This window comes from Oculina patagonica, chromosome 14 (genome assembly GCF_052425735.1).
Source record: "Oculina patagonica isolate OP01 chromosome 14, crgOcupat, whole genome shotgun sequence".
In the NCBI taxonomy this organism is placed as follows: domain Eukaryota; kingdom Metazoa; phylum Cnidaria; class Anthozoa; order Scleractinia; family Oculinidae; genus Oculina; species Oculina patagonica.
In genome coordinates, this window is record NC_135771.1 from 10,455,404 (window position 1) to 10,480,335 (window position 24,932).

Below are 24,932 nucleotides of genomic sequence, written 5' to 3' on the forward strand. Positions count from 1 at the left end.
GATGTCTGATCGGTCTAGACCGCCAACACAGGGATCAAGGTTTAGGTTTCGGGAAACGCTCATGTACCCCTCCCAAACATTCTAACATTAACTGGACTTGGAAAGAAAAAGGGTTTTTTTTCCTTAAACTGTTATGCTTTGGGAAAAATGTTAGGCTTTGGGGAGGGGTAGGTGAGCAGTTTCCCAGAAACCTAAATTGATCCCAACACAGTATCAAAAGCCGGTGCAGGTCGAAAACGGTCATGTTAGACATTCGAACATTAGCTGGCACTTGGAAAGTTTTATTTTAGAGGTTAAAATTTTGGTTTTGGGTTGGGGGGGAAAAAGGAGTGATTGTTGTTGACCTTAAACTGTTATGCATTGGAAAAATCGTTCATGCCTTTTAAAACGGAAAAGTCAATACACCTGTATTTAAAATTTTTTAAAGCTCTTTCAACATTAGACAGTCATTGTAGCGAGGGGAGGGAGGAAGGGAATAAAAACAACTTACTTTTTAAAGTGGTATAAATAACTCGCTGAAAACCGCGCTAATAACTCTCAAGAATTTTGCAGTTATTGTTGCAATCCAGCCATTAACAATCGTTTTGAACGTAATGTTCTACAGAATCTGAGAAAAAATCGGATTAGTTTTACAAAATGCGTTAGCTTTGTTTTATTTATGTTTACTCGACTCTTTAAAAGTTTCGGCTTACTGAATTAGTGTTTCTTGTTACTGCTTGCCACAAATTTATTTTAATGATGAAAAATTGGTTCCACATAATAGGCCTAGTGTGTTAAAAGTTCTTTATTCGCAAAATCGTTTTGCATGACAATGTATTCATCTTGTAAAAAATAGACTTTGATCTTAAATAAAAAGTAAATTAAATTTAAAAAAATCAACTAAAAGGGTGACCAAAGTTTATGCATACGCTTTAGGCTATATTGCTTTCTTTTAACATTAGCTTAACATTACAAATTTTCAGGCATCTAGGTAGATCTAAAAAATAAGACATGTATGTTGGTTTTTATAACCAAATTGAGGAAGAATATTACGTTCGATTATCGCCGTGGATAAATGTATTTTTCATTTCACTGTCTAGCTTTGAAAGCCTGAATAATGTTTAATTATGGTTTTCCATAATTACTGCTTGAAATAAAAGCCTTTTGACATTCTGTTTATCAAAGCATTTTATTAAGTGGTTTGTATCGCCATTTCTTAAGTGAAATCAAAATGCCAATTTTCATTGGTTCTCGAGATAATCCCTTTGGACTTTTGTATAAACAATAAAACGTGGAAATTGCTTTCCAGTATTCAAAGTCATTGGCAATTAAAACATAATAGTTTTTCGAACCTTCAAGAGTTTTCAATATGTCGGGGTGTCTTACACAAATGACAGATGTAAATTTTTAATTTACGCAAAGTTCCGACATTTTAATATCTTTGAACTTCAATTAAATTCTCGATCAGGATTCACATATTGGTTTTACGTGCAGACTAACACATTTGGTGTTTCCATTATGAAAGAAAGTCGTTTATCTTCAAAATTTAGCCATTCCCCATTATGAAGGTATTAAGAAATAGATACATAAACTGAGACGAAATCTATTTTTTAGTCGCAAGAAATCTTGTAGTTATCCAGAACGTAACAGCTGAAAATGTTATGTATTTCTCTATGTTTTTCAAAGCAAAGGAATAATAATTACAATTATTAAAATGCGAATTTAACAAGTTATTTTTCCTTTTAATATAACATACAAATGTTTTCCTCAACTTCAAACCAAATATCAACTTTTCGGCACCTTAAACCGCAATTTTAGCAAGGGCGAGCACTGTCCAAAAGTAAACAACTACGCACGGGTTTTTGACGAACATAAATCTGCGTCGTTCGGCGTTCTTGAGAAAAATTTACTGAAAAAATTACACTCGAGATTTGGCTTCAGACAGTTTGTGTTTAGAAGTCGGATTGAGTGCTGAGTTATCAAAGACGAGAGTTTTGGTGTGTTGTTCAAATAAGCAAAAAAAATCTGTTATTTTCCACGATAAGTTTATTTGTGTACTCGCGTTTCTCTTTTCTAACAGTCATTTTCTCCTAGTACACTGTACAAAGCAAAAATTTAAAAATAAAAAGACGAAAGGATTAATTCTAAACATTTCAGCTTCAAGCTGACCGCCGGTAATGAAAATTGCCCAACCTTCAACACCTTACTTTGAAATAATCGTTGCCTTTCGGTTACTGTTGAGAGTGAACACAGGGAAATCTCTTTAACTCAACTGATACAATCATGTTTTGATAAAAGGAAAACATTGTCGTGTCTTGAAAGCCGTCCAATGGTAGATTTTTGCCAGATAAGTTCGCCCGCCACTGTGTGGCCGATGCTATTATAGATCTTAGCGTTGCAGTCGTTCAGTCTACGATTCCAATTAAAATATATTTTCTTGTACATTCGATTCTAGGAATAAAAACAGTATTAACTTACTTTTAGAACGGTAAATTATTTGAACTCGTTTCCCTACCTTACTTGAAAGCCTAGAGACCTTTTAACCAGGAATACTGCAGCAGTGAAAATGAGTATTAATTATTTATCGTTTTGGATCCCATTTTGCTGAGGTGCAAAAATTCATCAGCACACTATATACAGTGCATTTGGGCGTAATTGCGGTAAAAATTACAAAGTAAATTCATATTTGCATATGTAGTGGAGGAAATAATTTAGCTTGTCAGTCGTCAGAAGAGACATTGAAGCGTAAACAATGCGCGGGAAGTAGATATGCGTAAGGGTGTAGACATCCGAATATTAAAAGCGCCAAAGAATGCAAATTGAATCACCGACTGGCCGTATACCGGACTGGCGATTACCAACTTAGGAGGTAGATTTTGTTAACATTCAGCTGCCATAATAGACTTTAACAATGATTAAAATCAACGCTTTGGGCAATTTAAAGAGTTTTGATGATGTGATGGATAAAAAATTTGTCATAATTTAGAAATAAACATTTAAAAAACTTATTGCTACTGTCGAAAATTAAAAAAATATAAATAAAAAACTTCACGTTTGAATTATTAGAGACTGCAGAAAAGCAATTAACAATGAGTTTCAATGATCTTATATCGTGTGTTTTCTTTTATTGACTTGTTCCAAATAGTCTTCATCAGTGCTTCTGAGTTTATTGTTGGAGATTGATATATCTTGAAGTCGATTGAAGCCTTCATGTGCTACAATTGATTGTAAGCTCAGCGGGAAGTGAAAATGACAGTTCAATAAGGCAAAATTGTGTCTAAGAGCAAACAGCAAAGATGTGACTGTTGTCTTCAGAGTTACTTACTTCAGAGTTACTTGCATTTTTGCTTCTCGTGAAAAGCATCCTGGACCGCTCCAATGCATGATAATGAAGAAAGTAAGAATGGCTCAAAACGAACTTTTACGAGTGGAAAATACTAACCAACTTTTTCTTTATGCAATTTGTAATTTTCAAAGTTTCGCTGTGTGTGTTATTTAGTATGACAACTTTCAACTCGATAAAGCAGAAATTTTAAAAAGAGCAATTTAAAACCATGTTTTACTAAAGGTTTTTAACATGTTTTAGCGTAGCCGTAGCCACAGCTGCAGGTAGGGCAAGCTCAATGAGTGTACGTAGTTCGCAAAGGATTTGTATGGCGAGAAACCTGAAAAACAGTTGAATTTTTGAACCTGAGAATAGGAGAGCAAAGCAATGGAACTGAAAACTACCCAAAATAGCGATAAATTGACCCAGAAACCTCACCGCAAAAAAAAAAAAAAAAGAAAGAAACAAAAGACTGAAGCGAGGTAATGTACTTTAAATTCAAAACTCGCTTGTATTTTCAGGTTTATAAATTTTTTCACGACCCTACAAGCTTGTAGCTTTTAAGATTGTATGTATGTATGTACAAATCCTTATATTTCGACTGTTGCGTAACTGATGCATAACACAGTACGGACATTCATCGGGCTTAGGCGACCTGTGCGCGAACACATTATATCTCAGCACAGCTAGTTACTATTATTTCCAAAGTTCGCATCACCCGGCGGCACTTTGTGTTTACTTTAAATTCGGCTGTCTGACGTTTTCCTGTAATGTCATACTTCGGTAATTACTATTTTAAAAATGAATGGAAAGCGCGTCGTTAACACTATAGTATTGTTTATTTCGCGGGGGACCGTTGACTATAATCCATGTATACAATAGGTTTTGTTTATTTGGATATCGTTGAGTGTTGTTAGGACTCTGCCAGTTGAACACATATGCCCTTTAACATCTTAAAGTTTAATCATTTCGTAAGCTGTTTACATTGGCTTTAAATGACATCCACAGATTTTTGCCCGAGGAAAGAATTATTTCATGATTACTTTTAAGCTGAAATCAAATAAGAAAGTAATGATTTTTCCTTCTGTCTGTTTTCTTTGATCGTTACCGTTCTTGTTTATGAATGTGTGATTTTAGCTTTACCTTTATTTTAAGAATTTTCAACACAGCTTCCTATTTCTTAAATTGTTTCGGTAGAAACATCCATTGACCAATTTTTAAGGTTCGCTTCGGTCCATACAGTGTAAGACTCGAATGTGACAGATGACGAAAAGCCAACGTTTAAATATGTGTTAACGTAATAGGAATACCGATCTTTCTGCCGCGCTTTCCATAACGAGTTTTTGATGTTTTGATACATGTCAATGCCATCCGTTGATGGGGGTAAGGTGAAATTTCTTCCATGTTTTTGTGTGCGAAAGCATGACTTTTTGTTTCAGTGAACTAATAACGTCTTCTCCCAAACTACACCAGAAAGTGTTGTGTTTGTTTGAGATTAATTCTGTTATATTAATGACTGGGTAGCTTGCATTAATAGCTGTTTATAATATTTCACTCAATTTCGTTTCACTCAGTCGGTCTTACAGCGGCTTGCTTTACTATCAAGACTTACTAGTATCAGATCATAAAAAATAACCGAGTATCATGCTGCCTTTAGAAGTCTGAAAACAATAGACACGTGCAATGACATTTTGGTACTTTTAGTGACCGATGCATGGGACAATATAAATTCTTAAATTAACCAAGGCGAGTCTCTTGAAAGAACTCTCTTATAGAGTGCTTAAACTCAAGATGTTATGCCCTTTTGAAGACTTTGAACCACTTTCACCATGTTGCACTCTAAGCCCGATCGTTCCATTATCTAGCACTAACCTGAATTGTCAGTTGAGCGATCTTGTTGGCTTTCCACAAGTCTTGGCGAATCCTGAAGTCAGTTGCTTGTAACACATGCCTAGCTAGTTCCCTTGAAAGTTCTCGATTATCATACCTATACATCTGGCTTTACTGCGACACTTCTGTGAATTACATATTGTGTATCAAGTCTTAATCGGCACCATACAACTGTAAACAAAGTCATTAGATTGAAATAACCGCCTAGCAGTTAATTAACTTGTACGCTCATGTCGTTACCTTCTCTTGGGATCACTTATTTCATTACTTCATTACTTCTTTACTGTTTGCCAAAACCACAGAGGCGATTAAGAATGACTTTAATTCCTAAAAATGATTTGCCAGCGTGCGTGCAAAATCGTCCGTATACTTGAGGAAAAATTATCCACTCAGTGTTAAACTGCTTCCCACGAAAAAATATTGGCTCAGCGATCTGTTTATCAGAAGGGCTGTGATATGTTTTGAATGATGACTCGGATTAAGTCCTTTGTACACAAAAAGGCAGATAAATCTGACGCAAGATCCTTTGTCGACCAAGGAAAATAGGCAGGAGTACGACCATGATTGTGTTATATGTAATATAAATTGTTGTTACAAATGCATGATATTAACGCTTTAAAGAATTGAACAAGCTACACGAAGAAAAGCATATAAACGGAGCAACGTTTGAAATAGTTTATATAACAATTAATTAACTTTTCTTTGTAAAGAAAATAATACCTCCGGTATGTTGCTGCACTTTTTAACAATTCCTAATCAAATATTCCATTTGAAGCGGTTGCCTCTATAGTTGAATAGTCTTTGATCAATGCTAAGCTTTCTTAGCTTGCACAAAACGAGTACAAAAGGTCACTGCTTTTATTGCCAATGGACTCAATGTCAAAACAACCGCAAAGCACAATATGAGTCTAAGGTAAACAATGGCTGATTCCGCATACATTGCACTTCTTTGTTTTTTTGGTAATGAATCGTATACTTAAATACTCAAACATTGCGATTCATATGATTTCAGGCTGTTCATGGTCCTTTGCGACCAACAGCGTGTTCGGATCGTTTAAAGGCCCTGTCGTTCGATCGCCGAATTGGCTGAATCGGCATTCATGTTGGCTTTCTGAACCTATGGCCTTCTGCACACCTGTCACGTGACCAGTCGGTCGTTCCACCACCTGACTCGTCCCCAGTCGTCGTACCATGATTCCCTCCGTGTTCAGCAGTCGACTCAAGACGGACTCAAAAGACGACTGGGGACGAGTCAGGACTTGGGACATGTCAAAGCCGTTCTGTAAATCAGCAAACAGGCAAATAATCATTCCCTTTTTATTGACGAAAGATGTTTGTTTTTGATTTTGGAGCATCATTTGTTCCCGGCTACTTTCCTCCAAACGTTGTTGATAGTTTTGGAAATGATTTTGGTTGAGTAAGGTGTGTGGGATGCTTGAAATCGGCATTGCTTTATATAGGGGGAAGGGGCGGAGAGAAGCGAAGACCGGAGTTTGTTTGGGGGGTGAGGAGGGGGGGGGGAGAGCAGTCGACGCGGCGCCGAGACCCACCCACAGGCCGGCGGGACACGGGGGACGACAACAGGGGGCCGGGAGGAGGGCGGGAGAGGAGGAGGAGGGGGGGAGAGAAGCGAAGTACCGGAGCTTTGTTTGGGGGGTGAGGGGGGGGGGGGGGTGTTAGTAAAATGCCGAATTAGACGGTACCAATTTGTCTTCGATTATTGCATGCGACACGCTTACGCTATGACTACAACACGAATCGTTTTGTGTAAATCAACCTACGACATCCTTACGACAGACGATCGCGCGAGTAAATGGACCTACGCCATGTCGTAGGCCCGTCGTTAGCTTGTTGCATGCGAGAAAGTCGTACCTAAATCGGACCTTGGGTCCAGATGTTCGGATCCCAAGCCTCCCTATCCCCAATGTGGCACTTGATCCCTGATCCATCTGATCCCATCAGATTGGGTGGACCCTGACTGCAGATGAGCCGGAGGGATGATGAGGGTGTCCCGATCCCATATACCTGGTACGACCCTGTATATAAGGGATCTTGATCAAGAGCGAGGATAATGGAGTGCACTTAAGTGTTTCATACATACTATTTTTATCTCGCTTTCGCCATTGTCGTGCTTATTAACCTTTACTCCCAATTTTCCCCAAAGACATTTTTTAGCCGCTCAACTGAAATGTGTGCTATGTCTGAAAATGTAGAAGCACTTTTTACACTGGAACATTTTGATAAAGATTGTGTAACAACGTACAAATTGCCTAGTTAAAAGGGTTTAACTTCTGATGAAGTCTGATGATATCAGATGAAATATTTACGCTTTTAAATTTTATTTGCGCTCCGAGTTGAAAACATTTTAAACCCTTTTAACTATGATCCGGAGCAGGAAACCAATATTTTCAATTGTAATATTGTTCTATAATCTTATTAGCATACCACAAGATTTTTCTTTTATTGTATTTTAGATTTTAATGGATTTTAGGTTTAAATTTATTTTCTCCGAGGACCCCCTGAAAACCACCCCCTAGGTGATTGGAGCCCTCCCTCCTAAAATATATTTATTTTTTATAAAAATAGGTGCGGCCAAGTTCACCACCGTCCTTTGCCCCTTTGCTTCCTTTCTCTTCTTCTTATTCTCGTTACTTTCACTCTTCGTATCCGGCCAAGTTTTGACGTATCTTGGAAAACACTGAAAAGGGGACCTGGACCAAGTACAGGTATACTGGCCTGTTTATGTTGCAATGTTGCGTTTGAGCCATGGCGGTTCCAGACGATTTTTTAAGAACAGAGATTATCAAGAGACTCTTTCAGGATAAAAATAATATATTTGTATAAAATGAATGATAATAGCTAATATAAATAGATAAAAATGATAATAGAATAATTAGGAAAAAATCCCCTATGGCTGGAACTCGATATAAAAAGCACTACGACTCTGTCAGGATTCCAAAGTCAAACATATATTACAATCTATTTTCATCCTCCTCAATTTGTAATCCTCACGTAAACCGGGTTTATGTCACTGATTTGTCCAATGTTTTCTACAAAGTTCTGTAACCCATAATTACTGTTTCCAATGAGCTACAATCCTAGTTGAAACTGCTAAGACACACCTGTAAACTGTCACTTTAATAAAGTCTACAATTTGTTTTCAAGTCCACACCACTTGTCGATGTTTTTGCTTCAAGAAAATTCACAGATATTTTTAAGTGGTCTTCTAAACATTAAACAGGGGAAGCAAAAGCAGGTCAAATCGGGGCGTCTTCTTCCTTTGTCTCAAGTAGTTCTCTCCAAATTTGTACAGGTGCTCTTTAGCTTCAAACCGATAGGCCAGGTTCACCGTAGCAACATAACGACATAACAACATGGACATAACGACATAAAGAAAAGATCAGTCAGTTTTTTTCCCTTATGTCGTTATGCTTATGCCATTGTGTTCCTGCTATGTCGTTATGTTGTGTTATTCACAATGGTGACATAAAACGGTGCCGTTATGCCGTTTTGTTGCTAGTGTGAGCCAGACCCCCGGGGAGGGGCACTCCCATATATGAGCTATATATGTATGTGCAGCTGTGAAGGGTATGGTTTTCAGGCAGTTTAGTCTGGGATAGGGTATATAAATCAGAGAGTTTTGGTCTAGAATAGGGTATCATTTGCCGGAAATCTGATCAGTGGTGCGAAGAATTAAGTCTAACATGGGAGCAGATACTCGGAAGAGAAAGAGGCTTCCCTTGACGTAGATAAAATCGTCGCGGCAATGTTGTTGAGAGATGGTTTGCCAATAAAAACACAAATAGTAACACAGTTCTAAAAAGAAGCAAGTCTGGGATAGGGTAGGGATATTCGGTTTCTATTCTAGTTTATAGTTCCCCACTAAATTTTCTCCGATTCTGTTTGGTTTAATTTGAACACGTGGCGATAGTGGCCGCCGCCGGGGGGCATTATCCCTTTCCCCCGGTGAAAACCGGTTCCCCCCTTTTTTTTTTTTTGAAAAAAATTTTTTTTTTTTTTTTTTTTTTTTTTTTTTTTTTTTTTTTAAAATTTTGGGGGGGAAGAAAATTTTTTTGAAAAAAAAAAAATTTTTTTTTTTTTTTCCAAAATAGGGTTGCAAAATCAGCTGAAGATGGTCTGGTATAGGGTAAGGGTTTAGGAGTCTCAGCGGCCCCCCCCACCTAAAAAATACAGGATGCTCCTCGAACCCCCGAGGGGCCAGACCTAACCGTCCCATTGATTTCAAATCGTTGTTTCGTTATCAGAATATTTATCGCGTTTCTTCGGCATGTCTATAAATAAAAGAGGAAGTTCTCTGTTAGGTTCTCCCCTAGGGTTTTCAAGTGTAGGCCGACTATCACCTAATTCACTAACAAGCGTTTCTCGTTCTTCCTGTTCATGTAGATTTTCTGGGTCACTGCCGTCGTCTGACAGCGCTCGCTTCCAGTGAGGAACAGCATTAAATTGCACTGGTGAGGCTCCATTGAAGGGGAGCTCTCTACTCCATGATGGTAAGCTGTCCATACTAACTTGTACTCCTTCATCCACACCAGGAATGTATATTGTGTACACTGAATTATTGCTAGATTCCCTTGCCATACCTCTTTTGTCCGTACAACAACAAACTTCACCAGACGACGAACTCTTAGCGTTCTCGTTTTCATATAAATTCTGCGTTTCTCTTGGTAAAGAGCAGCGTTCGCAGATATCAGAGCTCTGCGACTGGGTTTTTCGTGGCGGAGGTGTTGGAAACGGTCTTTGCGTGTTGGTAGGAACGCTGAAGGAACGCACACGAGACGGTTTCCCGTTTTCTGCTATCCAAAGTGGTAGTCGATCCTTCGGAGTAAGGTGCGTAACACCTGGAACATTTAAACTGTTCCTTGAATTGTTGTTCATTGCTTGCTGCTGAGTATCAGAAGAATCATTCTCTTCTGTTTCGTCTTTTTCAGGGAGATCTCCAAGTTTCGGTATGACTCTCTCATTACGGCTGTATTTTCGTTCTCTGGCAGGTCTTGAAGTCGTCGGCGACGTTTTGACATCGCTGTTTTGACCGTTGTCAGACTTACTGGAAGGGATACTCCAAGCTCGCGAGTTTCGGCTCATTTCGCGAGCGTTCTGTTTTGGAGAGCTATTTTGCCAGGGTGAACTGTTATTGCGCATGCCCGTTAGTAGGTTTTCCTCTTCTCCCGTTTCAATACCAACATTACTGCGCATGCGTAGTCCCCTGCGCCTGACACCGGAGAAATTGCCACGATTCGAAAAATCCGAAGTGATCGAATTTAACAAGACTTTGTTCCTTTTTCTCGGAAGCTTAAGTCTCGCTTGCGCGTGCGCATAGTAGAGATTAAAGTTACTTCCTATTATGGAAATGGGTAGAGCTACCACGAGAAGTCCGCAGATTGCGCATACTCCTCCAATAATCTTTCCCACCCATGTTTGTGGAGTCATGTCACCGTAACCTACTGTTGTCATGGTGATAAGTGACCACCAAAACGATTCAGGAATGGAGCGGAATTTTGTGTGGAGGCCATCCATGGTTCGCTCGATGTAATAAATTATCGAAGAGAAGAGAATCACAGGTATCAAAAGAATCAGCAACAGCAGCCCCAGTTCATAAGAGCTGGCTTTTAATGTGTGCAGTAATATTTGCAGACCGTAGAGCAGGCGGAAGAAGCGAAAAAGCCGAAGAAGACGGATCATGAGCAGTGCATCAGCTATCGGAGAACCACCTTCGGGATCGAGAATCCGAAGATAAAACGGCATCACCGACAGGATATCGATCCAGTTCGTCACCTGTCGGAAAAAGACACGCCTTCGTGGACAGAAGATTATCCGTAGCAACAGTTCAAATGTAAACCAAATACCGCAGACGAAATCGATAGTGGTGAAGATGGTATCCGTGGTGGGGTTTCTGGCCGCGGCTGAGGGACCTTCTGCATCTCGGTAATCCTTGGTGAACTGGGGAAGAGTCAAGGCACAGGACGTGCCCACGGACAGCAGAATCAGCGCCACGGATATGATAGAAAATATCTGAAAGAGCAATGCAATTGAAACACAAGTATCAGCTCTGAGTTTGGCTTGATGGACTCATTTTTGGGAGAGGGGTTGGAAGGAAGTGCGACTTTTTATGGCGGGAGAGTTTATTGCAGGAAACAAGTTTGGTCGAGCTTATATCTGGAAGGGAATTTGCGTCTGAGAATGTTAGGTGCACATAAGGTCATATAAGAATACCTCATGCATGGTAAACTTTCTTTATAAACATATGAAGTCATCAAATGAACTGACCATCTAAGAATTTGTTGTTCTAAGGCAGTCTTAGAGTGGCTTCCAATTGAGAATCGAAAAACCACACCTAAAACTCAGTCCCCGGCATCACAAAAAACGCAAACAACACAATAAAAACAATAGAACTCGAAAAAATTTCACGTTTTCAGCGCCAAGCGCCGAAAAAAAGCGCGGGAAAACGCGCGTGACTAAGACACGGTTGGTTTTGATTAGGCATCTGACTGAAACTCAATGTTTGCGAAGAAATTACTTCCATAGAACTAAATGAAAAAACCCATAGCTTCATTACAAACAAATATGTCTTTCGGGCGTTAAAATTAAGAGTTACAAACAAACAAGATTAACTTTACAAGAAATAAGACGCAAACTGCGGTACTAACATTACGAATAAACGCATTGTTGAAAAAAAGTTGTACCTTTTTAGTCTTTACTTCCATTTTCAACGGTCACTTTTGAAGATCTATGTTGAAACATTGATCTATGTTGAAACAAATTTCAAGTAAAAAGGGATACTTTTTTTCCGACAATGCGTTTCTTCGTAATGTTTATCACCGCAGTTTGCGTGTTATTTCTTGTTAAGCTACGATGGCCAAAGAAAAAAGTATTTACGAAATTAATTTGGAAAACATTTCAGGCTAACAGGTTTTCAAAAACCCTTTGCAATCCGTTTTAATCTTCGTTAATTTTTGTCCATCCGTGCCTTCTTTTGTAATTGCTGTGTTATTGAAATGTTCCTTCGCTGTTTTAAGTGGTTATTTTTATTTTTCACTCAATTTCTTATGTCTAATTTTGGCCATAAACCGTGGCGCGAGTTGAAAAAAAATCACACAGCGTAGTAAGACAAAACCAAAACAACTTCTGCTTTAGACAATCGATTGAGACGTTGATGGTCTTCTCATTGCCTGATTGACAAAGCGGTTTTGTGATCTTGTAGAAGAAAACAGGCTTTGGAATTGGAAATTGTAAGCACCATACCCATGAAACTTATGAAAATTTAAGGTTTTCTTGTTAACGTTACGGAGCACAGTGTGAAAGCAGGCGTGGATTTTAATTAAGAATTGTTTTTATATTTTGTTTTAAAACCCCTCGCCAGACAATGCACCACCACCCAATGAGTTCGAATTTCTATCAGTTTTCGACATCCCTCCCTTAAAGAAATATCAATTAATTTTAATTCGTATGACTTGAAGATGATCCCAAATATTAATTCCTTTCTGGGTTGCTTTAATTTCGCACAAAACAAATTTTTGTTTAAGTCAAGAAGCTTTTTATATAAGAATATAGATCCAATTCGATCAATTCGAAATTCATTCTAAAAATAACCGACCTTGCCGGCAGCTGAAAGCTCGGCCTAGATAGCATAAATATGGACGAAAGCTTAGCCTCGATAGTTTTACAAGAAACTATTAGGTAATTAACACTAGCCACGGCGAAAGATTTATTGATTTTTGCCCAGGTGATTTAACAAGTGTTTTCTTAGCCGCTTAGCCGAAAAAAAAATTATGGAATGCAATATTGTATATGTTTCCTTGATAACTATTGCTGTATAGAAACAATTTTTAATAACGACCCCGCAGGCAATTTGGTTTTATACTGAATTAAGTGAAAGAAGACTTCGTGCGGTTAGCTTGTTTTTTTTTGTGTGTGAAGTTAAGCTCCGCCAAGTGTCGTAGCTATAAATTGCTTATCGAAAGTGTCAAACTGTCGTGGTAATGCAAATAATTTGTTTAAACTTCCATATAAACAGCCGCGCAGAGACTGGGGTGATTAAAGACTGAACTTCTTGAATTAACCGAAATTTGTTTTTGCGGCTTTTTAAAGCGATTATTCGGCAAGATTACGTGCAAACTATCGCACAGTTTTAGCAGTTTTAATATCGCCCATCTAACCGCAGCGGGGCTTTGCAGAAAAAGAAGTTTTTATTTTGAGCTACACGAAATTAATTATCATATAAAGCTTTTGGGAGGAAAGCACACATTTTCCTGACATAGCTTTTGTAAAAAAAACAGCGTGCTCATATGATAGATGACAGTATGTTTTGTCGGTGATTGAAAAGCCAAAAATCTTTTCATTAGTACCAAACGCTAATTTGCATCTCAAAGTGAAGTTTTAACAGGGTGATATCAGTAGATAAATCTCCGACATCATCTTCACTGAACGACCTACGTCACTTTCATCGGATTTATGGTCGTCGCCAATTTTTGCCCTGGCGATTCATTTTGACTGCATATTACAGAATTGAAACTAATCACAAATTACGAACCGTAGATTCAGTTGACAATGGGAAAAATTCCAGGATCTAATGCCGCGAAGCAGCTGTTTTAACACGATCTAAATCTCGTCACTTACCGTCTGCGCCGACACAATATGCTACATCACGAATCACACGAACTTATCACGAAATTTCAAGCACGCTTTCCGAGATATCGCAAATATATTTTTTCCCAAATCGAAATGTTCCACCCATGTTACACTCTCCATAGCGGATACGAGTTTAAAATTAGTATTGTTATTGAGTGTCCCTGAATAAACAAAGTCAAACCAACGTTTTTCTAAACAATACAAAAAATTATCGAAAATCGTGAAGCGCAAGGAAGCGCACCTAACCTTTGCAGCTTTGGAAGAATGGGGCTCTTCCAGAATGGGCCATATCTTCGGTTGATATTTTGTCCACCATGTGAAGCGACCACAATCTCGCGCCGGTGTAGTATCCTCTAATCTGTCACTCTCCAAATCGGTGTCTTGATCTAGGTCACCTTCGTGCACGTTAAAACTTTTCAAATTCTGCTCTGCATCTCGGTGTTGGCTGTAGGACGTCCAGCAACAATGTTCCATTTCCTTTTCGTCAATGCCCCAGTAGGCGAGCTCCTCCTCGAAGAGCGGGCCACACACATCGTGCGGGCAGTGCAACTTTCCCGTGCGATAGTAATTCAAAACCTGTTCGAATATGCCGGGATGGCGGTCAAAGAACAACTCGATTTTCTCCGAGTCGTAGTCGATGGCTTTTGTCACGTTTTCGACGACCCAGTACAGGCGCGTATCGGGATAATTCCGCACAGTGCTCAAATAAGTCTCGTGCTTTCTTCCACCTACGTTCAAAATTATTCTACGCTGGGTTGTATCAACCACACGCGGTATTATCTCAAATCGTTGTCTGGTTTTCATTGAGCCGTCGACTTCTCACCTGAAACGCACCGGCAAAACAGAAGGAGAATTTAGTATACACACTCTCTCAACGGTGTTCTTGGCTTATTATAAAAACAAAAACCTTGTGGTCACACAAGAGACTCATTTCCCCCTGTTTTCTTATAAAAAAAAGTTAAAATAGAAAATTGCATTAGATGTATTCGATATTTATGCAGAGTAAAGCCAACCAGATGGTGTTATTTACCAGCGAGAAATTCTCCATTTTTATTGGCTAACTTGGCTCTTGACTTAAAAGTTGAGCAAACGTTTTCACTTTGCATTCGTTAATAACCTTCAGGGAGACATTACTGTTTTGTCTTAAAAGCTTGAAGATGGCTGGAATAAACGATTGAAATAAATTCAATCGCCTCGCCGTGTCACATACAGTGTGCAAAACGCGGGAGTAATTATACAACTGATTTAAATTTTCCTTTAACTCTGTGACTGTATTTAATTATAAAAATTCACGAAAGAAACGGTCCTAATAGGTTTCAGTTGTTAACAAGCTGATGATGTACTGTACTGTAAGATTCATCCATGTTTAAATAAAAACCTTTTTAGTTTAACACCTTTTTCCCTGGATGTAAATAACTGACAGAACTGAGGATTAATTAAAAAAAATGTATTTCACATTCGGATTCTCCGAAAGCAAGGAAGCGCGAGAAAATGTAATGTACCGATAAGATAAAAATGTCATATTTTATTTATTTCTGTTTCTGTTTATTTATATTATTTGCTGAAAAAGGCCGGGAAGATATTTTAAAACCTACAACGATGAGTCATCACAAGAAATATCGAAAATATTTCCCTGAACTAGTTACTATGGATTCATGCCAACAAATTTTTAAGGCGGCTTTTTGCATCCTAGAGGCGGGATCTTTGAATATAAATACTGATCCTGGAGAAAAAAATATAAATAATATCGTGACATTAGACTGAAATGCTGAAATGTTAGAGAAAAATAGCGTTTGGCAAATTTTAAATCGAAGTCTTGGCTCAGTAAAGCTCACAAAAATGAAACTGTGAATTCACAATTAGACATTATTTATCACATGTCAATAGAACTCGCGACCGACCTGCTGCGGGTGGCTTTTTATTAGAGTGTTTTTGCGTATGCAGCTCACGGGTTCGTATCCCGTTGAAACCTATTTTTTCTGATGTTTTATGCATTCTTTGCAAATGCTTACTTGTTTCTACATTACTTTTTAGGAAATTTTTCCTTTGTATTCAATCACCCGCAATTTGATCGCATAAATTATATGATTTACACTAGGGTACAAATAATCAGATGCTCATACTAGCTGGTTTACAGCCAACTTCAATTCGCCATTTAAACACTGCTGATATCTTCATATCTATGACTGGTGTTGAAATGATGAACAGAATCATGCTTGTTACCGCTCATAATGAGCTACTTTTTGGCCAATTTACAAGCGACTCCGACCGAACACTTAAGCACATCTGATGTTTGGTGTAAAAATGAAGAACAATTTCGTGCTATGACTGCCTGTCTCCGTCAATGGCCAGTTTCAAATGTAGCTAACAAATTTAGTTACACAATGCTATTTTACTGAATTATTAAGTTAAAGAGACGATTTCTGAGTAACTAAAGCTACGCTTTCCGCGAAACTGTCTTCTATATATAATATCACTTCTCGTGCAGCTATGCTTTCTTAAAATTATTTTACTGTACTATGTAAATGGTATTTCTAATATTTATTCTTTTAGAAGGATTCTTTCCTCCGGCTTGTCTTTTATGTTTGATACAGAAATAAAGTTACTTACTAACTTACTTACTCACTTACGTACGTCTTAATTTTGAGCCATTTTCACCATATGAACAACAACTCTGCGGTTTTGAAGAATCTACCTTTTCTCGCCTAAACTTAATGGAGTGACCTAAGTCCTTTGTTTAACGCGGAAGTTTTGCGTATCTTGAAAAACACCCTTATTTATGCTAATAGATCAGCATATTTATAGAGTCTGCGTGACAACGAACGAGTGATAACTTATCTTTCGATGGACTTGGGAGGGCAAGCTGCCTCGGTCATTGTGCACATATGTTTTCTTCACTTTTTCTACTTAATAGGCTAATGTATTTTTAATAAAAACGAATTACCTTGATGTTGACTTAGTTTAGTCAGTTTAAGTTGAAAACGTGTGGTTTATCCTTTTTTGAAGTTTTTAACAATTTTTTAAGCCTTTTGAATAGTTATTTTAACCAAAAGCGAACGTTCTGGACGTAGTTTGAATTGTTCCTATATTTTCTAGAACCTCGTCAATAAAAAGCGTGAAAAATAATAATAACAAAAGAAACTGAAACTGTAATTATAAGATTTTCCCCGAGGCCAAATAGACAAATTGGGCATTTGATGTAATTAAACATGCAGTGAAGAAAAAACCTTTTCTTTTTTATTGTTGTAATACAACCCCGAAAAAGGAAAACCTGAATAGAAAAAATGGCACGTGTACAAGACTAAGGTTTCAAGTTCGTATGCCTGATCAACTTTCCGTATGGCTGCATAATGTATGCAATTTCCCAATATTGGTAGTCAAGGAACTTTATGTGAAATCTCTAGTTACTTGATACATGTGGAAGATACGATATCTTAAGATCTGGAGGGGGCTGTGTAAATGCACGTTAGTTAAAATGTTGGCCTTTCTACAGTTCCCAGCGAAGATGTTGACGTTGGAACAATTTTGCCAGTTTAAAAATATTCTGAAAGTTAAAAATTAAACGGAAGTGTATTAAATGATATGTAGGCGAAAAAGGAAAACAATTAAAGTATCATGTAACATTCGTCTGCAAGAGAAACAAACGTATCAGGTTTTAGTTTTTTTTGTATGTTGGCGGTTTCAGAAATTAGATGCAGACGCCTAAGTGAAAACCACAGGCTTACCATCCTGATATTGTGTGGTCACAGATGCAAAGATTTTGAAAATTCTTAGCAGTTGTCATTTAACATGACAGCCTTCCGTCGACTTCCGAGAGCCGGTATTTGTGACTGTGTACATGTAATAAAATTCGTTAAAAATTCGGTAAAAAATTCACAATCATACTACTGAAACAATGTCAATATTTTAGAAACAACGTAATTTGAACAAATTTCGTGAAAAAGTCTTGAGAAGTTCAATCGAAAACTAGTTAGCACACACTAAGAAAAGGATAATGTTTGTTATTGAAATTTCTACTCTATGCAAGTAGATTTGTTTTTCTTACTGTAATGATTGCACAAGACGTAGGATCCGATCCATTTTTTTTTTTTTTGTTTTTTTGAAAATAAATTGAAATTTTAATTTTTTTTTTTTTTTGCTTTTTTTTTTTTGGGTTTCCCCTTTTTTTTAAAAAAAAAAAAAGGTTAATATGTTTACTCGCTTGTTGACGTTATGAATGTCAATCAGGCCATCGATATTCGATACAGAAGGTTTTAAAATTAGATTGCAGAGTAGAAAATCGTTAATATTTCTTGTCCAGCTTGGGAGAAACTTTCGTTTTCGTCAACTCTTCTTCATAGCAGAAAAAAATATCGACAATAAACTAGCACAACTTTTTGATGGATTGAACTAGCTCTTCCTAGAAAACTGCGTTAGTACATACCTGCTGAGAAATTTGGCATTTTAGTTGAAAACAGGCGCAGTGTTAAAAAATCTAGTGAATAGGCAAAGTTATTTCATCAAGAAGTTGGATGTGCACAAATCTTCTCGTGCACATACGATAGAGCTTTAGAAACTGACATTTTATTGGCTGTTGTAGCACTTGTCAGTTGATAAGTGTGATTTACTGACCTGCATATCTACCTAGCTGTCCAAGGTGACCACGAAGAGACTCTTTTTGAAATCTTAAAATACCTCAGAAACTTTGATGAAACTATAAAGGCTGTGATATTTAAAACCGTGGCAACTGTGACAAGAACATGTTGGAGCTAAAGCGCCATCGGTATCAGTGGTCAAGTCATGTTACAACCTTGGGCTTCTAACTGAAACTGAACACACTAGTCTGCATACTGCCAAAGATAAAAGTCAATTTCTTTCTTTGTTTCATTCATTTGCTGTCCTCAAATTAAAATCAAAGAAAATTAAAATAGCTCGGTAGACACCACAAAACCACTACTAACAGCTTGTCTCTCTCTACTGCACGGAAAGTCGTTTTAAAATACATCATATTGCGAAATAATACTCAAGAAACAACTCCAATAATAGTTTTTAAAACAAGTACCCATTTCAAAACAAAATATATGAAAATGCGATTTTTACAAAAAAAATATCGACTCGGAAAAATGTATTTTTGATACTAGTAAAAGAATTAAGTTTCCTTAGAGAATAAGAAAATCATAGTAAAGTCAAACCAGATGCCGCTTTGAATCAAAGTTACTTTTTTGCACGACACAGCTTAAAATAAGTTAGGGTTCTCTACAGTCCTCTCCAAACCGGATACAAAAGCAAATGCACTTTTATGTATAATGCTCACATTGTAAATGAAATGGAAAATACTACGTTTGCATAAGCGCGTGCTGGAGGATTTGACATTTCGACCCGAGAGCTTTGGCGGGATTCGTGAACAGTTTAAAGGTTAAGATATATTTCATTGAACAGTTTATACACCCATAAATTTCTTTTTTTCTTCTTCTGGTTATGGTGTTTTCCTCATGACGTTAGCCCGGGCTCACTAACTCGCGGCAAAGTGCTGTAGGCGCTCGCCTTTCAATCTAACGAGTTCGCTTAGAAACATTTATTTCTTGGTATGAAATAGAGTTCGAAAACACACTGCCAACATACTGTCGATATTTGCCAGAACTGAGAGAAAATGTTTAAGCTGAACGAATGTCCGCATAACCTAAAATCTCTACCTTTCTGAGGCCTGTGAGATAAATATTTCTGATATAGACTATCACAGTGTTACTAACATGGGAAAGTCTTTCAGTTAACAAATATATTCATTTTTGAAGCATTTTACCTTTGTTTTGCCCCAATGTCGATCAGCGTTCAACGATAGTCGACAAACATTTAATCAGCAGTTTGTCTTTCTCTTAGAAACTGTTTGCATTGGAGATGAGCGTTCCTCTGCTGGATAGGACATGAGCTACTATGCAAAAAAATATTGACCGTTTAACGTTTAAATAAATTTGTTGAGCATGACAGCTCAGTTAAACGAATTTATCACCTAGTTATTACGATTGACAATGCTAATCTGTGAAGGCCTTTAAAGTCGATATTGTTTTTTTTTTTTCAATTATTTTCCTTTGCTCGGCGCGCGGTCAAGGTGAATTGAATCGAGCTGCAATCTGATTGGTTAATGAAGCGGTCCAGATTTTCCCATCTGGACCGATTGCACTTTCACCCGGACCCCCGGCGCGTTGGCCATTTTAAGCAACCTTTTGCTTTGTTAGAAAAACAACAAAAATCTTATTAACCAAACCTGTCCGGCGCAGAGGAAGAATCATTAACCTGCTTAATTTTTTGTCCATTAGTGGACCTTGATTTTGTCTCCGTCTACTTTGGAAACAACAACAACAACAACAACAAAAGAAGTCGGTGAACATTCTATCATTGAGAACTTACACTGTGGAATTAACGCTTATTTTACTGCGTTCATTATAAGATCAACTATTTCTACGTCTGTGGACCTCACACTTGGTCAATAGCAACTATATATACCTGTCTGACGATTGGTTGACCCATAAAAAGCATAAATCTTGAACGATGCGACCCAAATGTTTACTGGGAAATGGGATAAATAATCGTCGTCTTTGACAGAATTAACAAAATAACAAGGCAGGTGCATAAATCATACTCTTAAAGGGACTGTGTTACGGCTGAGTTAAGTTTATTTTATTATGTTCTGCCAAATACTCGCTATAAATCTAAGGGACGTGCCGGAGACGGAGGACATATCGCACAGAGGAAGACACCAGGAGGGGACGGAGGAGAGATGAACGGATGCGAAGGGTGAAAGGCCGCGGTAGTCAGAGGGCCGCCGGAGACACGGAGAGCAGGCGGGACCGAGAACGCACAGAAGCGAAGACACAAGACAAAACAGCCGTGACACAGTCCCTTTAATGTTTGCCAAGAAATTTCTTCTATGGATCCAAATGACAAAACCATAGCTTCATTGCAATCAAATGTGTATCCCCGGGCGTTATAATTTAAAGATACAAGCAACGAGATGAACTTTGAAAACTGTTCAACCCAACAATATTAGAAAAATCCATATCGCAATCCGTTTCAATCTGCGTCATTTTTGCCCATCCGTACCTTCATTTGTATTTGCTGTGTTTCTGAAATGTTCCATTACTGCTTTAAGAGGTCAATTTTTATATTTCACCGAATTAAATGGTCATTTCTCATGCCTTAATTTGGGTAAAATCCGTGACACAATCCCTTTAAGCTCTCAAAGAAAGAAAATATCTTGATGATCAATAAAAGGAATATTACTTAGCATATACAGGCTGTCTACCCAGAACACTATTGGGTCATATCGTTCGTAGTGTATGCTTTTTACATGGAGTGAGTGCAGCGAGCACCGCACGCCAAAGAGCAGGGACGCACTGGGGAGGTCCCATCGGCACCCGCATGGAACAGTGCTGCCGACTGCGTGCGAACGTGAGACAGATGATGATCATTCGAGTTGATGATGATGGAAATAGAGCGCGACAGACTGAAAAGCGCAATATTTTTAAATTATTATTATTATTATTATTATTATTATTATCACATGGTCAACGTTTCTTCAATTAGGTGAATACGCTAACACCAACAGTAGTGTCGGTAGCAGCTCTCGTGAGCTTGTTATTCTTTTGGACCTCTTGTGTAGCTGTTGCTATTGTTATAGGGGCTAGAGGCATTGTACGGTGTTGTTTGTTAACGTTCTTTTGTTTACTCGAAGGGTAACGAGTAAACTAAAGGGTGAGACCTTGCACTGGAGAGCTGCTTCTCGACTTTTTCTCCAGGTACAGTATTTTAAATATTCATTTAGAAACTCTCTTTACACATCTTTCCTATTGATGGATTTTCTTGTTGTTTATACACAAGTTATAAATCAAGTGTGTGACAACCATTAGCAGTTTTAATAATTTTAATGACCCTTACCAACTAGAACTTTGATTGCACACATTAGGTTGAAATGTTTTATCTTTTGGTTTTAAATTTAAACGTTTGAATTTACTTCAGGACCGAAAAGCGCTTGACTACGTAAGTTTTTTTAGAATATTGAAATGTGTAATGTCAGTACACAATGCCTGGGTAAACTATCTATTTTGCTAATTGCTTCTTATAAAAGATCCAGGAAATCGTTTAGAGTAAAATAGAAAAGTGAAAGGTGTTTCTTTTTTATGAAACGCTGACAATTGTTGGCAATTAACTAAAAGTAAAACCGCGCTGATTGGTTAATTTGCAATTGAATAGGAAACTTTTATGTTCTTTCGACAGCTGAAAAGCAACATTTGTTCTCCTCAGTTTTGAATTGCGCACCTTAAAATTTTTTTTAACGAAATTTTCTCTCCACATATTATAATTCACGCTGTTGCAACTATATAACAAACAATTTCTGCCGGAGATTAAATTTGCCATGGCTTAACACACCTAAATTCCTTATGCAAGCTAAGAATAACATCGAGCAGTGATTTTGAGAACAGAAGTAACTGAAATCATAAATTGCATATATATAAGTACATGGAGATCTTCGTGGTATATTGACTTGTACGTAATATTTACTTTTTTTATATATAATATATTTGCCAAACGTCCAGATATTAAAATTATAGATCATGAATTTGATTTTATAAAGGAAAACTACTACGGAGATTAAAATATTAATCCTCAACCGTAGACTAAAGAGCGCTGGAATACAGTTTAATTTTCCCTCATAGTCGAATACGTAAAACGCCAAAGTAGGAATCAAATTTTTAATTTGAAAGTTTATTGCACTAATTTGTTATTTTAAAAACAGACTAGACTCCCTTAATGTAGCTTTTAAATTGGATGATGTTATACTTGATATAAGGCATTTGTAATTGCTAAAGACCAAACATCGATAATCATTTTCCCTTCGCGGAAATTAAGCGAAATGTTCTTGCGTCGCGATAACCTTCAATCTACTCGAATCTGTATTTAACTGAATAATTTTAAGCCTTTCTAAATAGCTTTTGATTTAAAATGTTTGTCGAAGTTAAAAGCATTACAGAAATTACAGAAATATTCAAGCATTATAAAAAACCACATAGGTATTACTTACTACCTTCGACCACCTTCATCAGCGATCTTGCAAAAGGTATAACTTAACAGATGTATTGAGGGAATTTTGTAAATCAAATTTGGTAACATATTTTTGGCTACAGAATACTGCTTTCACAACAGCAGATTTTTAGTTACCTTGTGCGCCGAACGGAAGATGATTCTCGTTTTCTTAGCTGTCAACAAACGCCAGGTAGAGTCTTAGCCATCAAAGCACTGAAACAGAAGCCGTAAACGCAATATGTAAATAATTCACAAGTTTCGCGGTTTTGGCAACTTAAGACGGGTTACAGTTTTATTGGCCTATTGTTAACTGGTACACAATAACGTTTCGAAAGCGTCAAACGTCTGTGTTACATACATACCCCAAAGATTAAACTAGCTGATAAATTCTGTGTCTTCCTGTATAAAGGTACGATTTCATTGAGTAGCTGTAAATTTCATTGGTTTGGATTGTATAGTTTTTGTTGTTTTCAATATGCGGTTAACTTTCTAACTGAGAAACCGAAAATTTGTTTCTGAATGGAAAGGTGAAAAGAAAACATGAATAAATTTATGCACCATTAGTATATTTGCAAAACAATTAGCTACTCTTGTACGTTATTATTGTAACGTTAAACAGGAAACAATAGCTGTTGTGTTTAGTCAGTATTACAGAAGATTCTGGTGAGCAATAATTTTTTGATATGTAGTTATTTTGTTATCTCATTATTAAAGTTTAAGTTTATGTTGAAGTCCCTTGAGACCGTGTTGCGAAAAATGCCCCGTACAACCACAGTATTTAAATAAAAGATTGAAAAAACTAATATTTTGACAGCGGAGGCAAACGACCAGGTGTTAGTCAACTAGTTTACCGAAATAGGAGTTATGCACGATAACGTCATAAGCTCAAAATTCACCACCAAGCCTCGTTTACGCAAATAATTCGCAATCTTTCGCCACCTTCATGCAGTTTTCACGTGGGTTTTTTTTTTTTTTTTTCTTTTTTGGGAATTCTTTCTTAATATTTTTTAAAATTGTGCATTTTAAAAGGGGGGGTGGGGGGAAAAAATAACCCCGTTGACATAATAAAAAAAAGGGGCCATTGTGGACATTTCTCGTCATGGCGCGTAATACCAGTTGTGGATAGAATGTCAGAGGGAAATCATCGGAGGACGACTTTGCAATATGTTTTGCATAAACGGTGGTGTAAAAACGTAAACTAAGTTCGTGTTGGCGCAGAAAAGTACGTTGCTAAGCAACGTGACATATACTGTCACGTGACGACTTCCAGAGGAGTATGCACGTATTATTTCTGATGGGATCTCTTCGGATACATTTATGAAGATTTCCCACCGACAAAACGGTGGTAATTCAAAGGACTGTCCGTGCAAAGAAATTGTGTTACCTCTTTTTTCCTCCCACTTTTGTTCTTGTTTTTATTGAAGCCGTTTCCCTTCAAGACTATGTTTTAATTAAAATACTAAAGGAAAAAGATAAACGCGAAGAAAGAACAATCGTTATACGAAAACAGCTTGTGTCAAGTTCAATGGATGTATAAACCTTTTAACACCACCAGAAATCACTTCTAAGTTGTTAAAATGTTTACTTTTGCTGCAGCCTAAAATGAATTGCTTTTGGACATTTAAAGTAGTAAGAAAGTTTTAAATGTCCTGTCTAAAAGCGAACGTCACATGCCGACCTTTTGAGTTTTCAGCCAATTTAGTCAGATATCAGAGTCAGCATTTTGTCACAGATGGCCAATCAGAATACATTTTAATAAAAAAAAATGACAATAATTGGTCGATTTTTACGGAAACGCGCTTTAGAAGAGACCAAATTGAAACCAACTTGAATTCGTTTTTGAATTGCAGGATAATTTTGCTAGTAAATTTAAATACATTTTCCGTGAATTGAACAAAAGAAGGATTTAAGAAAGGCAAAATCGATGAGTTATCCAATAACTCATCGTTTAATTAAACCGTAGTAAAAACAACGTAAAAATCGAAAAAAAAAATAGTCTGGCGGTTTGAACAACGAATATCCAATGTTCTTCTCA

The 24,932-nt window shown here is 37.4% G+C and overlaps 2 protein-coding genes across 5 annotated transcripts in view; both read right to left on the reverse strand.

The window, feature by feature from the left end:
* LOC144637678 (voltage-gated potassium channel KCNC1-like) overlaps window positions 1-5,294 on the reverse strand; it is a 29,588-nt gene extending 24,294 nt beyond the window's left edge. The window contains exon 1 of one of the 2 annotated variants that reach the window (XM_078496739.1): window positions 5,177-5,294. The gene's annotated coding sequence lies outside the window, so the exon portion shown is untranslated. Of the gene's footprint in view, window positions 1-2,494; window positions 2,601-5,176 lie in introns of those variants that run through there. The other variant, XM_078496743.1, reaches the window with a different exon arrangement.
* Window positions 5,295-9,295: 4,001 nt separating this feature from the next.
* On the reverse strand, window positions 9,296-23,548 carry LOC144638505 (potassium voltage-gated channel protein Shaw-like). Of its 3 annotated transcripts, none has more exons than XM_078497698.1 (3): window positions 23,033-23,548; window positions 14,087-14,663; window positions 9,296-11,224 (listed from the first exon to the last, which is right to left on the reverse strand). In XM_078497698.1, exons 2-3 carry the CDS (start codon window positions 14,642-14,644, stop codon window positions 9,437-9,439), a joined length of 2,346 nt encoding a protein of 781 aa, XP_078353824.1. In that variant the 5' UTR covers window positions 14,645-14,663; window positions 23,033-23,548; the 3' UTR covers window positions 9,296-9,436. The 3 variants fall into 3 exon arrangements, with proteins under 3 accessions (XP_078353824.1, XP_078353823.1, XP_078353825.1); XM_078497697.1 differs by lacking the exon at window positions 23,033-23,548 and adding an exon at window positions 16,475-16,559; XM_078497699.1 differs by lacking the exon at window positions 23,033-23,548 and adding an exon at window positions 16,459-16,556.
* Between the last annotated feature and the right edge of the window lie 1,384 nt (window positions 23,549-24,932).

Excerpts from the sequence above, each read along its gene's own strand:
- LOC144638505 (XM_078497698.1), bottom strand. The coding sequence starts at position 14,644 with ATGAAAACCAGACAACGATTTGAGATAATACCGCGTGTGGTTGATACA. Across the intron at positions 11,225-14,086 it reads ATTCTTCCAAAGCTGCAAAG|ATATTTTCTATCATATCCGT; the intron begins GTTAGGTGCGCT and ends TTGCTCTTTCAG.